The sequence below is a fragment of the Oryzias latipes genome, chromosome 5 (assembly GCF_002234675.1).
Source record: "Oryzias latipes chromosome 5, ASM223467v1".
Classification (NCBI taxonomy): Eukaryota; Metazoa; Chordata; class Actinopteri; order Beloniformes; family Adrianichthyidae; genus Oryzias; species Oryzias latipes.
This window is the reverse complement of record NC_019863.2, coordinates 12,403,677-12,421,463: the sequence shown is the minus strand read 5'-3', so window position 1 is coordinate 12,421,463 and position 17,787 is coordinate 12,403,677. Positions and strand designations below refer to the sequence as shown.

Here is a 17,787-nt window from a genome sequence, read left to right as displayed (position 1 = left end):
GATTCATTTATTTAAAGTAATATATTTAATTTAAAGTAATATGATGTTACAGGTTTTGTTTGTTAGATTTTAACTTTCAGGTCAGGAAACCTTCTAACCAAAGAACCATTTCTGAGATTTCTCACCAGGTCAGACGTGGAACTATCAGCAAGATTATGCCGTTGACTCGGTTAGCTTGAGTAAAAAGGCCTCTTCTCTGTAAGGTTGGTGCTTCTTTTTTGGTTAGATCTTAATAAGCCATGTTCTGCCAACCCATCCTCAGTTTTATCCTCAGACTTTTTAAAGGGCCGTGTCACTCAGCCACATACATTTAACACAGATTGCACAGAGGAAAATTGCTCTTACGTGAATACATGTGTAAAAAGTAAGGAAAGTTGTGGTTTACGTGAAATTTTCACCGATGTATCACAAATGAAGGAAAGAAGTAGAAATAAACCACGCAAAGAACATGTAAATCTGCGTTGACGATGACCCGTGCATAAGTATTGCACTGTTAATATGCAATTCATTAGTGATTTGTCCGTCAATTATTTAATTTGAATGTGCGATGTAAAAGTTGTATATCAGTACATGTGGGAAAAGTCTGTTGGACATACGTGGAACAGTCGTGGAAAGCCACAAATTTGTGTATCTATCTCGCAAAACAATTGTGTTAGATTTACATAAATAAACCATGTAAAATACATGTAAACTGCATAATTCTCAATTGACAGAAACTTTTGAACTCAAAACCGAATTCACGTAAAGACACCCTCAATGGACATCTGCACACATCAACAAACGCAAGAAAGACATTTGAATTACCTATATAATGCATGTTTCACAAAAGACCCAAATTTTCTATGTGGAAATGCGAAAAATGTACGTAGTGGCTTTGTAACATGGCCTGTAAGTGCATGTTTTTATTCAGTCTATTACTATCAGGTCCTTTTTTTAATATCCTTGTTTTGCCTTGTTTGATTATTTTGTCATACATTTACCTTTAGCAGCTTTGGTTATGGTCTAAGGAGATTTATTTTTAAAGTTCTTGCCTCGAGCCTGGTCTCTTGCATTTGGGTCCTCCACCTTTTTCTGACCCTCTATATTAAAGATTTACATATCCTAAGGCTCTACATTTGTTTTTTGTAAAATTAGTAAACAATGAAAGCAGAAAGTAACTGCCTTTAGTAAGTTTTCTTTTCTTTTTTTTCTTCTGTGTGTTCGGTTATTTTTGCGTCAAGGTTATAATTTACTCAAAGATGAATGAACAGTTCAGTAAAAAAAACTGTCTAGCTTTCTTAGAACAGTGACATGCTCGGCTTTTTGTCTCTAAATGAAAGCGGCATGGATGATTTTCAAAGCAGTGAAAACCACATTTAAAAACAAAAATTTTCACTGTCTAAATATCTTTCACACACCACCCCGACGTCAGACTTACAAACGCAATTATCGAATTTGTTTTTCCCATTACTTTTACCATCTTTCCAACCTTGAAAAACAAAGAAACAAGCGCAAAAGTGTTGTTTTGGGTAAAAAAGCGCTGAGCAGGCACATGAAGAGGAAGACAGGCTGACAGAGTGACAGGAGTGGAGGCTGTGTAACCATGACAAAGATGGGCACAGGAGGACATGACAGGAGTGATAAGTAAAGACGAATATGCTGAAAGTGCTGACTGATCATTATTTTCCTACAGTTGTGGTATTGTGTGTTCCAAAGTGATTTGCTTGTAGTTACCTGTGAAACTGCACAGTTAGCAAATCAGTGGTGTGAGTAATACTTGCAAACGGCTTCAAATCTCAGCACAAAATGCATCACTAGGCCTGCACTCAAATTACAATACAAATTAGCAATTGTAATCAGGCATTGTGCTTTTGGACTTTCTTTGAGTCATACTGACGTTGAAATATCTGTAGAGACATTGTGACTGAATTGAGGCTATTCAGGAAAGATCTATAAGGTCAGAGAAATGTTTTTTTTTTTTATGAGTGACACAAGTTACATAAGTGCATTTACTAAGTAATCAAAAAGAAAAGAAATACTCAAAAACTGGTGAGGTTAAATGTTGTCATTTATCCTATTTTCCACATTATAAGTATAACTCGCAGCAAAGCATTTATATATATATAAGTCACACTTTTGGGAGAAAAGGTCAGTGTACACACTTGGCATGTAATGTGCGTTTCAAAGCTGGATTTTTGAACACACTTAGCATACACTGTTCACACTGGACTGTCGCTACCTGATCCCAGCACGTTCTCACACCTGGAAAAGGGATCCAGCCGGGCAAAAACTGTGATCGTTAATTTCTCTTTCATGATGACGCCACAAAATCCGAATCCCTGATTGGTTCAAACAGTTTAACTTTCAGTGCGTGTTCAATTGTCGTGTGTTTTGTACGTAGAGCCCGGAAACTAACTTAAAAACTTGCATAGAGACGGGTGAATGCGAGAGTTTTAAATGCGGAAACCCGAAATTTGAATAAACATGTGTTTACATAAACTTTTCATTGGAAGTGGTGGCTTGTAGGCACATTTCCAAGCCTGGTGTGAACATATCATAAAACTTCTTAGCGTTTCTTTTTGAGTGTGGCTTTCAGTACCAAACACTGATGTTTTGAGTCATCTAGACCCACCAGACAGTGCTCTGAACCTTTTTTCTTCAATGATTTGTGATCTTCACTGGTGTCCATGAAATCTTTCCACCTTTATCCACCTTTGTCATGGTAGGAATAACACGTCAATTTAAGGGTGGGGTCATCTAAGATAGCACAAGGGATAAGTGGCACTTGAGTATAAGTCGCACCTCCAGCCAAACAACTCCAAAAAAAAAACACGGTAGTGGGAAGTTAAAAAAAGTTATTTTGTTTTAAATGCAATTGTCCATATTTGTAGTGATGTGGCTTATTAGCCTGTAATAGTTTGTTAGCACAGAAGAGCAATAATATGGCTGAAACATTTATTTGATATGTTAACACTAACAAAACTATTTGGTATGGTCCAATACTGAAGGTGTAAAAATGCCCATTTGTGCTCAACTTTAAAGACAGCAATGTTGCAAACACCTACAAGCTGGGGGCAGTGATAAGTGCAAGCAAAGCTGCTCTTATCCGCCACCTCTTTCTTTCCTCCCGTCACTCATGGCCATTGTGCTTGTGACCTTATCACTGACATGACAGATAGAAAAATACTGTTGGCTTTAGTTGCTGTTTAACGGGAGCACAGCAGAATAAAAGAGCGTGGACACGTCAGGAGAATGCTTGACTAAGCAGCTGGCGGTACCTCATTAGGGGTAGTGCGACAAAGTAATGTTTAAAACATGAACTGAACCCCCATTTAGTGTGTAATTTGACTGAAGCACGACAGGGTCAAACACGGAGAAGCAGCTGAGGTGAATGGGTCAGGATCATTAAGATTGCATTAACAGGCATTAACTAAGGATGACCTTGACGGCTCCATCTCTCTTTCTGAGCAGATAATCATTCTCTTTTTTTAATGCAACTGCATTGTAGGGCTGAGCCGCAGTATACGGTTCTTGAGTTGATTTTTCATTGTGAAAAACTGCTGTTTTGCTGTCATCCAAAAAACAAAGCAACAGCGCGTCACACATTTACATTCCATGATGCAAACAGGCTAGGAAAGTGAGAGAAACGCAACAGCTGTGTATGACAAAGTGTAACTATTGTAGGAGCTCTGTCAAAAATGAAGAAAGGGTTAGGTTCCTCAGGTTAGGCCTCAAAAATGTGTAACCCATTTGGATGTCAGCTTGTTTTTGCACCACACTAGCAAGGGGTCATCCTTCTTTTTTATTTATTTATTTCTATGTACCTTTCTGTCACACACCTAGGTGTGCGAAATTTGATCTCCGCATTTGACCCATGCCCTGGGGGAGCGGTGAGCTGCAGACTAGTCGCGTTCGGGAGGCGGTAGCGTTAAGGGTCTTGCCTAAGGACCCTCACTGAGTGTTGTTAATTGCTCGCCATTCATATGGTAATTGCCCCCAGTACCACTGCTCATTCCCCTCCGGGAATTGAACCCTGGGTTCCTGGATGGTAGCCTCTCACCTTACCAACCGACACAGATGAAAATTGTGTTTTTTCGGCAGCCCATATTTAGTTCTGGGTACAGGTATCATATTAAAAGGGTAAGGGTTAACTGGGTGTACTGAGAGTTCGGAGTGTCATATTCTTCTGAGGCCATAAAATGCTTGGAAAACTATGCTGTGATAGAATCAGTTCAAATATGTATATGTATATATATATATATATGTATATATATATATATATATATATATATATATATATATATATATATATATATATATATATATATACACACGTTTGGTGGGCATTCCCCCTCTTTACCCATGCCTATGTTCGGTCTTGGTTTTTGGTGTTTTTGATATCTGCCTGTGGCTGTTTTCTCCTAATTGGAGGACAAGTATGAAGAAAATTGAGCTCAAAATGTAATTTCTGAGCATTTCCTTTATTCAAATCATTGTGAATCAGGAGCAGACAAGAAAATGCAGTTGTAAAAAGCTTGTAGCTGTGGTGTTGAAGATACAATTGGCGGGCCACAAGCTCCCTGCTCTGCTCCATGCTGATGTATCCACTTGCAGACAAATAGATTCATGTACATCTTCATTTTCATAGTCTGAGCTTGCATCTGGCTCAAAACTGTACAGCTGGAAAGCTCCAATATTGCTCACCATTTTCTGTTGCACCGGTAATGTTAAGTTGGAGGTGTGAGGGGCTGTAGGCTAGCAGGAGAGAGTGTAAACAGATGGGTGATGGGAAGTGGGGATGGGCTAATTGCACCAACAGTCCTGCCCACAACCCAGGTGAATTTCTAATGAGCTCCTGCCGCTCTGCAGAAACTGTGTCCTAGAGAACGACTCAAGTTTTATGATTCAGGCTACAAACGGCTAAACGATAATTAAAAAACCAGTGAGAACGCTATGAAAATAGATCAAAAGATGATCATAGTGAGACATAGTGAGAGAATACAAGTAATAGAATCTAGAGGATGCTCAATAGGTGTGCAACCACAGAAGGCTTAAAAGCTATGAAAGCTGTTGTTATAGACTTTTATGAATTTATGAAAGAAAGTTTAGGAACTTTAGCTTCAACAATAATTACAACTTTTTTTTTCCCCCCCAAATGATTCTGTATTTTTATATCCACAGACAACACAGATATACTTCACCCAAACCAGTATACCTTTTCAAATCTCCTTCATTTCATTTTAAGAAAAGTTTTTTTTTAAAGTAATTCACAATGTCATTTCATCTTTTTTTTTTTGCATGTTTTTTGTTTTTTTGCTGCAGTTCACTTGGACAGCCACTCACTGCCCCACAATTCCACACAGCCAATTTAGTTTTTGAATGCTGTTAGCAAAAAGAGACCTGTGGTTTGGATCATGCTGAGAAGGCAGGAATTAATTTCTATCAGGCTGTCAAAGTATTAGTCCTTCCTTTTTGCACCATTCTATATTCACTCAGTCAAAAAGAGACCCCACGCACACACACATTTATTACGCACACCATTTCTGGGCGCACATGGTACTCTGATACGGCTTGGCAGGCAAACAGAATTTTGTTTATTAAACATCAGCTGTCTTTGACATTAATACCATGCTAATGAAGCTCCTGACACCCTCTTTCACCTGTCTCTTCTATCCCACAGAGAATATTAAGCAGCCACAGGGTGCCGCTAATATGGCTGCCTATAATACAAACATGTTTTTTTGTTTTTTCTTTTACCACCAAGATTAAAAGCATTGCAGCTTTACTTACAAAAGCCCTGCAGGAGATGTGGTTTACCTCCTGCCAACTACCCCGCCCCACCTCTGTGTGCCCGAAAACAGTAAAACTGCAGAGCTCATCAGGGAATACAGCTCTTCATTTGGCCCTGTTTTATTTCCATGTCCACATTGTCTTCTTCGTTTTTTCTTTTATTATTCCTATCAGCAGCTCACAGCTCAATGTCAGGACCCTGTCCTCCATACAGCTAACTGTGAATTCACTCTTTGTAAATACCCTTTCATCTAATATAACCACCTTTCACAGATCCATTGCTGCTGTGAGGAGCATTTTAGCTTACTGACATTACTGGCACTTTTTTTTCCCCTGCTTCCTTTGATCACAGGGCATAAGAACATGTTCCACATTCCTCATGGTGATGAAGGCGCTAATAGAACTGTCCACACAAACCCACACAAACCGTGGGTCATTGTCAGTTCAAAGCGTTAAATAGCTTAAGGCAGACTACATGCTCCCGAGCTTACCTATAGGTGAGAGTTCAGCCACGCTGCCAATGTAGGGGCCTTCCAAGAACTGCGGCTCGCTGTCATTGATGTCCTGGACCTTGATGACAAACTCTGACTCTGGTTCCAGCGGGTCGTCGGTCAGCCGATCCCTAGCCTGAGCCCGAAGCGTGTAAAAAGCCTTCTCTTCTCGGTCCAGCCTCTCCGTGGCGTGTATGTCTCCCGTGAGCTCATCGATGAGGAAAATGGATCCTGCCCCCTCTCCAGATATGGTGTACTTTATGTTGCCCTCACCTTCGTCCGAATCTGTGTGAATCTGTCAATTAAGGAGGAACAAGTTCATTTGTTTCTGTAAAATGATTCAAATCTAAATCCGTCTCCTAGGAAATTATTGTTAGTTTTTTGGAAACATTGTTTTTTTTCTCTAAAGGCCTGCATTGAGCTCATTGTGCAACATAATTAGGGGAAAAATGTGTCCCGCTATAGAATGTCAGAGACTATTGTTCACTGTCTTAATGCAGATAATTTATTTCCCTGTATACACACTTTTATGGCAGCACAAGTTTCTTAATGTGTTTGTTTTGTTTTATTAAACCGGTTCATGCAAAAAAACAACAACTTTGGAAATGTTTACAGTAACACAGAAGATGGAACAAGTGTGGAATAAATCTTTTCATATTTTTTTTAGCTTTATTGTTAAGCTCTGTTTCCTAAAGAACTACAGTAAGTATTATCTCTACAATTTGGTTTGTATTTTAGGTCATAAAATCCTATTTTTATCTGTTTACATACTATGTTACTACCTAAATGAGCTTGAATTCAACGATATTTAGTAAAAATAATGTTTTACTTTAATATGGATGTACTGTAAGTTTTTATTTTTTCCTTTTTTGTTTGTTATATACTGCTCTGGCTTTTATTTGTATTTACATCTACTTAGCAACAGCTATAAATGTTAGTACCATACAAAAGCAAACTCCAGAGTTTGGTTGTGTCAGCTGTTCTAGGTAGTAAGAGGCAATCAGGGGAGTGCTGGAGTGTCTCTGATTAGGCCAAAGAGGACACATTTTTTTCTAAATTGTACAAAAATGTATCACTGCTGTTGAAAAAAATATATATCTTGTGAAAAATGCATCCTAAAAGCCTTAAGCATGGGTCATATAGAGAGTAAACCATATACCAAAACACTGAACGATAAAGACCCAAGAGTATATGGCAGAAGATCAGAGCTGGAACATATTATATGGGGGGAGGGGGCAGGATACTTTGGCAGGGTGGCAAATGACAACATATTTTTCTTTATTACTGTTATAGATAACAATATTAAAAAAAAAGTACAGTTGAGATTATATTACTAATGTAAAGCTTTAGCAAAAAAATGTGTGGAATTTCTTGAAAGATTATGAAATCTTAAAAATTAATTAAAAACTATTGCTTTAGTTGTTGTTTTCAATACTTACAGAAGCTTTTATTGGTGATTTCTTAATCTTTGTTGATATTGATACTACTATTGACAAAAAATGAGCTTTTTGTTGGGTGGTAGCCCCCCTTTAACCCCCTGTAGTACATCAAACCCGGTTTTATGTTGAATAAAATAATGTTCTCATCAAATATGATACTAATAATTAATTGTCAAAAAATACCTGTGAATGTTTGTCACAATCTAAAGAATACAGTTTTGGCCCCTGATCAATTTTTTAGAGTTTTACAAACTGAGGAAAAGTGAACGGAATGACTCCTACGTATGTGTTTACTGTACAATTATACAAAACAATTATAATAGAAAAAAAATCTGTATCTCAAATATTAGATCTTTTAATGTCCCACTCTGATCATCTTTTGATTTATTTTGAGAGTTGTCTTTTATTTATGATTGTGGCATTTTTACCTATATCAAAAAATCTGTTGTTTTCTAGGACATAGTTTCTGCAGAGCGGCAGGATTCATCAGAAATTCGCCTGTAAATTGCGGGCGGGACCGTTATCTTGGATCAGTCCACCTTCACCTATCTGTTACTGGGAGATCGGAGCAGGGATTTTGTGGCTCGCCCAGCCAGCGTATTTTCACAAATAGTCTTTTTCAAACTACATTTTTTCATCTGCGCCTGATTCACAGCAAATTGAATAAAGAAATACTCAGAAATGCAGGTTTGAGCTTAGATTTCCTAAGCTATCTCCTCTGTCATCAGAAAAATTCCACAAGAAGAAAACAACAAAAACTCAATTTTTATCAGAGTGGGCCTCCATGGGCCTGTTCTCCGATCAGTCGTCAATAAAAGTAGATGCACCTTTTCTGTATTCTTTTTACAAGACATCATGAACAAATGAGAGGATCATGTTTATTTAAAAAACATTAGTGGTATAAGACAGAAAGATGCTGGAATTGAAAAGTGAACTTATAAGAATCTTTTTAACTGAGAGTCACATTTTCACCCTAATGTGATTAAAAGACTTTCCAGAGGTGGTGATAAAAGCTATATCAGTCCCAGTCCCAGCCTCCCCTTTGGCTCTTTAACAAGCACTATAGACTTGTTCTTCTCTTCTATCTCACCTTCCTTCTGAAATTATAATTCAAAGCTGCCTTTGCAGTGCAACCATGGTTCAATCCACTGTAAAGTCTAGGGGAGAGGGGAGATCGCCTGGGCTCCCTGCTTAATATTTTATAAAGGCTTAATTAAATACAGGTTTCTATCACCCTTACGGGGATTTTCATTAAGTATTTGTCGTAAAACCACAGAATAATGCAAGCCTCTGCCCTGATATTGCTTCCCTCATCCATTCTCTCATTTGTCTGCCTGTCTTTTTTTTGTTTTTTTTTTTCCGTCTTTTCCTACTGTTGTGAATAAACCTGAAGACAAATTCAAGAGCAGCCAGACGGAATATACTGCCGGGGACTTGGAAGTATCAATATTTCAGTTACAATAAAAAGACTTTCCCTGATCGAGGGAGTGAAAGTTATCCAATATAAGTGAGCTCGCTCTTTGACCACCGGACATGTTTGCCAGTACACTTCTTCTTCTGCAGATTTGTGTGAAATATTCTCATTAGATGTTGATTATGTTTTTTGTGTGCAAATGCATACAAATGCTGGCGCCCTGCATTAGCTCTCTACAGTTACTGCAAGTATGAACACGCCTACATCTTGCATTCGTCCACCACCAGACGTTCTAGCGCCTCCATGCCAGCAAAGTTATTTCAACATGCACATGAAGACCGTGTCACACAGTCACTACTCACATTTTGCGCATTTTTGATGCGTGAAATTTTTTTCTTTCGTGAAACTTACATACATACATATGTGACTTGCGTTCGGCACTCGTCGATGTGTGCAGATGACCGTCAAAGGTTTTGACCGACAGGTATTTAGGGGAATATTGGTTTGTAGTTTACACATATTTTACGTAATTTATATGCAATTATTACGTAAATCTGACGCAACTGCTTGATTTTTCTAAGATGCAAATGCATATCTGTGGCTTTTCACGGCCGTTTCATGGATGTCAGACGGTCTTTTATATATCGTTTATAGATATCCCACTCCAATTACGCAATTTACGTAAAGACCTTTTTACTTTTTCCAGGTATATTCACATATGACCAATTTTTATCCGTGCAATATGCTCAAAATGTATGTCGTGGCTGTGTGACATGGCCTTGAATAAGCAGGAAGGTTTGTCTTTTTAGCTGGGATAATCTTACTCCCCTTCTACCCCACCACCACCACCATCCAACCTCCCACCCCACCCTGAGGCTGGCTAAAGCCTTCCTTCTGTCAGGCCATCCTCTCTGATGTGATCCAAGCTGGCAGCTTCAAAAGCACACGCATCATTTTGGGTTTTTTAGACTTTTTTTTTTTTTTTTCAAGTTGGTCTCGGCAGACTGAAGGTCACAGCTTGAGCATCTAGTTAGTACAAAACACCACTTAGTGTAGAGATAAAGACAGTTTCATGACACCAAATGAAAATGTAATTCATGTAAAGTAAATTTGGTAAAAGTTAAAAAATTGTATTTGTTAAGCAATCCTTAAAGGGTAACTAAAATAAAATAAGTTTTGTATTTCAACTCCTAAATGCCACACTCAAAGGCTCAAATCCAGCAAACAAGAGATTTCAAATCCAAATCCAAGGCAAGTTTTAAGTAGTGGCTGTTTTCCTTAGCATGGAAAGAGCATCACAATGCCCACAGGGATTCACAAACCAATCCAGTAGCTTAAGTCACTTCCATTGAGGAGGTCTCAGCTAACATAGTGTCAGTGACATTGAGCTTTGCTGGGAGTTGGAGAAATGGATTATTCTGCAAGAAAGTTGTAGCTTGCAGTTTGCAATCCCCCTTGCGCTGGTTAAAAATACACCAAGGTGAAACCAAGATGATCACAGCCCCTGATTCTGTCTTTTAGATAACTAAAATATTTTATTACAACCTGTCAAGGCTGCAGAACTGTGGCAGCTCTTCAATTTAGGTAGAGACATCACAGGCAGAAAAAACTGACACGCATGGATTCAGGCTGATTTTCCTTCTTTCCCTGCTGCTTGTAGCTCCTAAAAACCAGCAGGAAGTTGTGCAAACAGCAGTTCTCTCACTGAAAGGTTGACCGTGTTTGGGTCAAATCTGATTAATTCACAACTTTAAACCCGTAAATATATATGTATTCTTTTACTTCTGATTGCCTCAAGACCTTATACTATCCTCTACACTAAAAAAAAAGTGATGATCATCTTTTTCCATGAATTTGGTGCTGTTAAACCCAAACTTAGGGTTGAAGGATTTTGGGCATCACACTTTTACAGCTTTGTGTCAAGATAGACAACCAATGCTTTTTCTTCTAGCATGTCCTCCTTATTAAAACACCTATAACATGCAAAAAGAACTTTTTAGACTTTCAAGGGTATTTTGTTGATTCCTCATAAAAAACAACCTTAAAACGATATTTTGCCCCATTCTTGTTTTTCTGAGTATTCCTCTAAAAACCTGCTCTTCGAGCATCAGCCCCTAACAACCTATGAAAACGAGTGGGTTCTTACATTGATTAATAATTGGGGGGAAAAAAGAAAAATGTCCTTGTTTTATCAAAAAAAAATAGAGAGAGACAGAGAAAGAGATAAAGAGATAGTGAGTGAGACAGCGAGAGAGATGTTTCAGTAGTATTTAAATAATTACAAAAAAAAACAGAAATTTTGGGAATGGAGGAACTAACTGGAAAACTATTGTTACACAGTGAACTTTTTGATGCTTACAATAATAGAATAGAATAGAACAGAATAGTTTTGCAGATTTGCAAAACAGATGCACTGAATCCTTAGTTTACCGACGGTTCAAAAGTGGTAGCAAATTGGCTGTCTTATATAAAAGTCTGTGTAATCAGAAGCAGGCCTGCCAGATTTCACCGCGGCTTGTCAAGCTCTCTGATCTTAACAGCTTTAAAGTGTTAACAAGGTGACTGTATCAGAGACAGCAGAGGAGGAGATAGCAATAAAGGAAAGGTTCAGACCGCAGGAGACAGAAACAGGGCCCGAGATGAGAGAGGAGAGTTAATGGCAGCTAGAGTAGAAAGAACGGCTAAGAAAATAAAAATCAGAAGGAAATTAATTGAAGACACTTGAATAGAAAATGGAGGATCCGAGATCAGAGGTAAAAGAGTTTCAAGACTTTGTAACATCCAGTCCATCCTTCAACCTGTTTATGCTTGCAAAGGTATGGCGGTGATGAAGCTAATCTAAGATTTTACACGAGGCACCATAAAGAGGTTCAATCATTGCAACAATATCATTTACTTTCAGCCTACTAGTTACTAGGGATGCAACAATTCTAGGTTTAAAACCAAACTGTATGTTGCAACATTAAACCAAATCGAGCAGAAAGTGAATCGTTGCGTCCCTACTGTTTACGTCGAAAGTGTCAAACATGTGTTGTGCTAAATTTAAGAAGGATTTATAATACCATGGTGAATACTTGAGTCTGATTGGCTGTAGGGTATCGATTAAAAAGTGATATACCACACATAAAAAAGAAGTTCGGGTCCATAGCCCAAATGCTCTGTATCACTGCGCTGGTGTAAATGCCAGTTAGTATTCTAATTATTTAAATTTGTTTAAAAAAAATAAAAAATAAAAGAAACATAGGCTGTCATACCCTTTCCCGTAGTTTATTGCAAGCAAGAGAGTAAAAAAGAGGAGTGATTTTATAGTTTCCTTAAACCTGTTTGGTTAATTTGAAGAGTGGGATGCAGATGAAAAGAAGGAAAGAAAAGAATTCAAGATAAAATACGAGGAGGAATTGAACTTTTTAGATTTCAAGCTTGGTTTCTCAAATTAAATCGTCCTCTTTTGTGAAAAAAGTGACATAAACCTAAAAAATAACAAGATGAAAGAACAGAAAATCAACTGAAAAGACATTTTTTTTGTAAGTGACCTAGTATAAGCCAGATTATGCCCTTCGTGTTGTTCATTATCAGAAATTAACGGACTTCACAGAAGCAGTTTTGGAAGTTCGAGCTTTCTGTCGTCTGTTCATTTCTGATAATGCAAACCTCTTCGACCATTATCCCTTACATATTTTATTACATAACCCAGGCTTAATTTAAGCCAATAGACAGGTTTCTTTTACCAATTTAAATACAGGGATTCTTTTGTCATTGCTGTTTTTTTCTAATCCACCAATCATATATCGAACCAAAACAAAAACCCAGGACACAAAAATGTGTAGAGTGTTCGTGTTGTCGAGCTGGACAGTCATTTTTCTGGTGATTCCAACATCACATGAACGCAGCATTTGTCTAAGTTTGTTTAAGTTCTCTTTTTTTTTTTTTGATTTTTTTTTTTTTTTTTTGAGGGACATCAACCCAATAATGCAATTGTCACTAAAATAACAATAAAAAGCCACAGTTTTGAAATAAAAATTACAAAATGATTTGTTTTATATTATAAATTTTCAATCAAAATCAAAGCATGTTTTCATCCAGATTCCATGTTATTTCTTTCTTTTATGAGGGAGATAACCAAAACACTTCATCTGGCTCCTATTTTTAAATGTAGAACCTTTTGTGGCCCACGAGTCAAAAAGTGTTTCCACCTCTGCTCTAAACTGTACAGCTGGATAGCTTCAATATTGTTCACCATTTTTGGTGCACCCAGGGCCGTCGAGCAGCTCTGCCTGTCAAACGCCAGAAAAAAAATCAATTTATAATTGATTAATTTTATTGTGTTCAACATTTTCTCTGACAACCTGCTTTGTTTTGCTGCGGATTGTAATAGAAAATGGCAAAAATCAGACTGAGTTGGAGTGTTTGGGTTTGCTAATGTCTGAAGCTCAGTGAATGCACCACACAGAGATGCTCGTCGGCCCTGAAATCTGTCATTCAACTTGTTGTCGGGGGTTTTAGGGAAAAAGGGGAGGGGGTTGTTGCATGAGACGGAATTAAGACGTCTTCGGAGCGTAGGTCCACTAATTAAAAAAAAAAAAATGACTAAAAAAACGAATTTTAGGAAATGTTTTCTTGTGCTTTCCTTGTTGTTAACCACAGCATAAAGAAACGTAAAACAGGTAAAGTCTCAGTATCTCAGTAGGGGAAAGGGAGAGATCAAAGTTACAGTATATTCTTCATTAGCTCGTTATCACAAGAAAACGGTAAAGAAAAAAAAAGGCAGTTTTCAGCCTCTGTACTATTCTGATCGTTTGCTATTAATTATGATATCGCTTAACATCAGCTCCATTAAAGTCAGTAAATGACCATGTGATTATTAAATTTAATTTCAGAGGCTCAGCTGTGGAAGGCACAGGGTGGGGCAGTGGGGAACCACAAGTGTGCTGACTGCTAATAGCAATATCTAAAAGAAAATACGCTTGCTGCAAACGTCCAGCAGCAGAGAGGCGCACTGTGAGATGGAAAGACATGCATACAGACAATCTTCTCCACAGGAACACCATTATTGGCTGTGTTATGCCTGGCCACTGCCCCAGTCACATGAAATTTGATAATAATTATATTAATAACATCATCTCTCTTATCCTGCTGTGACACTCTCTTAAACTCCCTAAAGCTATTTTCCATCAGTTCACCGCCTTCCTTGGTTGATAATGAATCACAAGGCAGCCTTATCTTTTCTAATCTGCCTTCAGAGTCCCCCCTCCTCCTACATTTCCTTTAAGATGCAACGCTCGGTGCTGTCAGGGCTGCCTGTGGCCGTGTTGCTGGTCTCGCTGCAGGAATGCATCACAGTCACAACTGCAGGCAAGTCGTGGTCAGGGATAATTATTTTACAACGGCATGCTCTGCATGCTGCGAGGAGCTCCCCTGCTCGTCCTGTAGGAATAGAAAGATCAATATATGCAGATGCAGTATTAGCTGGTCAGATGCCATGTCTAAACGATTAGGAGCAAGGGGACCACATGAGCATGATGGATGTCCACGTGAGTGATTGCAAAGGCTCAGTTCTCTGTGCGTTATTGTTCTGTCTCCTCGTATAATGTCTTATGTAAAGCGAACGTTCGCACGTCGCCTCTGATCAACTTGCTAAGAATTATTAGAGAAGCAGCCGATGAACTGGACACATTGGAATGAGATGTGTGAATGAAGATGAGGAATGGGGGGGGGGCATAGAGATGATTAAAACATAGAAAGTTTATTTAATATATTCAAAAAGGGTGTAGTTTAGTGCATGTCTTTGGTGGGAAAGAGAAAGATGGCGTTGACAGGGCCGGATATAGACATGGGCAAGGGAGGGGGTAATGCCCTCCTAAATTCTGAGACTATCCCCCCAACCCCCCCCCCCCCTCAAAAAAAAAAAAAAAAAATTTGGGCTGACCCAGAAAAATCCACAATTAACTAAGTAAACAAAAACTAAAAGACAAAAAATGACAAACATCTTATTAAAACCCTAATCAGGGATGGGCCTTTTTTTTTCCGGAAAAAACCAATAACCAATATTTCCCCTGCAACTGTGGCCTATAGGTGATATTTGCTGATACCAATACTTAAATGTCTACAGTAACACAAAGTTTAGATTTCCTTTTTTTTTTCTTTAGTAGAAATGCACAACTTTTCTTCTACTGGAGAATCACATTGTACTTGACCTTTTTAACATACAGCAACGGCTCTCATAGGAACAAGTATCACTCGTTTGTATGAGATCCCATGAGATTATATGAATATATCTCTAAGCATTTAGAGCATTTATTGAATATTGGACATCACTGTTAACCATAAACTCCCCATTGCCAAGGATCTATTAGGAACAACATGTATCCCTATGAAAACATTTACCTGAAAAAAAAAACCAGAACAAAAAAAAACATAAGCTTCCTAATCTATTAAGAACAAGTATACATTATAAAAATTAAGTGTTTCTGAAAACTGTCAGAAGAACAGCGGTAGATTTTTTGTTATCGGGCCGATAATGCAAAATTCCAATTAGGCAAATATCCGCCAATACTGATACTGGCACCTTCATGTACCCCAACAATTTATGATAACGAACACCTTGTTGGGCTTTATCCCTCACATAATAGATAATATCTGTTGGGTTGTGGCTTTGTTTTGGGTTAGGGTTAGTAAATTGTTGTTTCTCTTTCGGCTTTTCCCATCAGGGGTCGCCACAGCGAATGAGTCGCATGGTAAACTTGGCAATGTTTTACGCCGGATGCCCTTCCTGACGCAACCTTTTCAAAGCATCCGGGCTTGGGACCGGCACAGAAGTAAAGAAGGGAATAAGTGTCAGAGTCGAACCCTGGTTTCACGGACGGAAGGCGCCGCAAACCAGCACGAGTTTCACCGGCTCCCTCTGGTTAGGGTTAGTAAATGAATAATGATAATAAAATAATAATAATAATAAAAAAGAAAACATTTGTTGTAGTTCATATTAGAAGATGATTTGTAGAGATGATCATATAACCCATAAATAATTACTAGTGTATCTGCCTTGTTAGGTAAATTCAAATAGTACTATAGATTCATCTAACTGAAGTTACAGGAATATAATCCATGTAAAATAAAAAAATCTGGCACTAAAACAAAAACCTTATTGGGTAACATAATAATAATACCCAGAAGATAGGTTCGCTTCTATTAAAGCTCAAACGCTACGTGTAAGGTTTTACGTCTCTTTTAAAAAAATGGGTAAAACAATCATAAAAAAAAGTATAGCCAACTAAAGCAACTTTTTTGTTGACCTAACAGAAACTTTGTTACGAGGCTCAATAGTCTGTGAAAACTGTAAAATAACTAAATAAATCAAACTTGCACAACAAAATGATCGAGAGGTTCAGCCTTGAAAAGCTCGCTATGCAGAGTGTGGACTGAAAAGCAGGCAGTTTTCAGCACAAGTGGGTCAGAGAGCTTCAAGCACCATCGAAGAGGCGACTTTTTGTTCTTTTTTTATTTTTTATTATTTTAAAGCAGAGTCCCACGTGCTAAAGCAACATCAACGTGACAACGTTGTGTTGGATTTTTGAAACAGATTTAAAAAGCAGCCAGAACAACTGTTTTACCTTTTATAGCAAAAAAAGAAACCGTCATTTGTTTAATTTTTGAAGAAAGCTTGGTTTTGAGTCATTTTTTTTTATTAATTTCATTTTACTTAGGATGATAAAGATGTTATTACAGCAGTTTTTTTTTTGTAAGCCCAAATAATATTAGTGACTTTTTTTTTGTACATTTTCCTTTTTGAAATAATACAATTGGGTTTAGTCTTTAGTCTCTAATATTAGATGAGCATAAAAAGCACATTTTTTTTTCAGTTTAGAAACTGTTGAAATGCATTGTATTAAATGAAAATGAATCATCAATTTGATACATAAGAGGCCAAATCAGTAAGCTGCACGTGTTAGTGCCTATGTTCATAGATATTGATAATCCTGTAGTCCTGAGGCCAACAACTGACTGGGTTATCTGAGTTTTAATAGAGCTAAAGGATTTGCAATTTTTTGCAGACACAACGGCATAGAGTGGTGCTAAAACTTGAATTTACTATGAAATAAGCCATAATGCATGCATTTATACTACTTCTGCAAATTTATAAGTAAATCAATTTTTATAAAAAAAATCATTTCTTTTTAAGAACTGATGCTCTACAGATAAAAAAAAAAAAGTTAACAAATTAACAGATATGAAACGCCAGGATCAAATTAGATTTTCCATCTATCAAAAATGGGTTTTGAGTAAAAACAACAGAAAAATACCTTAAAATTATGACTGACATTTCAAAACTGTTGCAAATATGCTGGTTTTCATGCTGTAGTTAAATGAGTGATTATGCGAGATATGTTCACGCATTTAGAAAAAAAAAATGAATGTTTGTTATCAGTAGCACACATGGAGACCATCTTAATCCAGATAAATTAAGTAGTAATTAAGTAAATTAAGTAAATAAAGGAGCAAAAATGTATGTACAAATCATGCTTAAGGCATGTTTAAACACTCCTATAACCTTTGAAGCTTTTCAGCAAACTAAAACTTGAACGAACGGATCAAAACACTAAAGTATCAACAGATTAATACTGTACATTACCCAACCTAAAATACATTTAATTCAATGCATTAGTCCAATTTTAACAGA

General features: G+C 37.5%; 1 protein-coding gene across 1 annotated transcript in view; it reads right to left on the bottom strand.

Moving 5' to 3' along the window:
* Positions 1-17,787, bottom strand: part of cdh22 (cadherin 22) — a 219,525-nt gene that overhangs the window by 95,521 nt on the left and 106,217 nt on the right. The window contains exon 4 of the mRNA XM_004068783.4: positions 6,261-6,555. Within this exon, the coding sequence (XP_004068831.1) occupies positions 6,261-6,555 (295 nt within the window). The remainder of the gene's footprint in view (positions 1-6,260; positions 6,556-17,787) is intronic.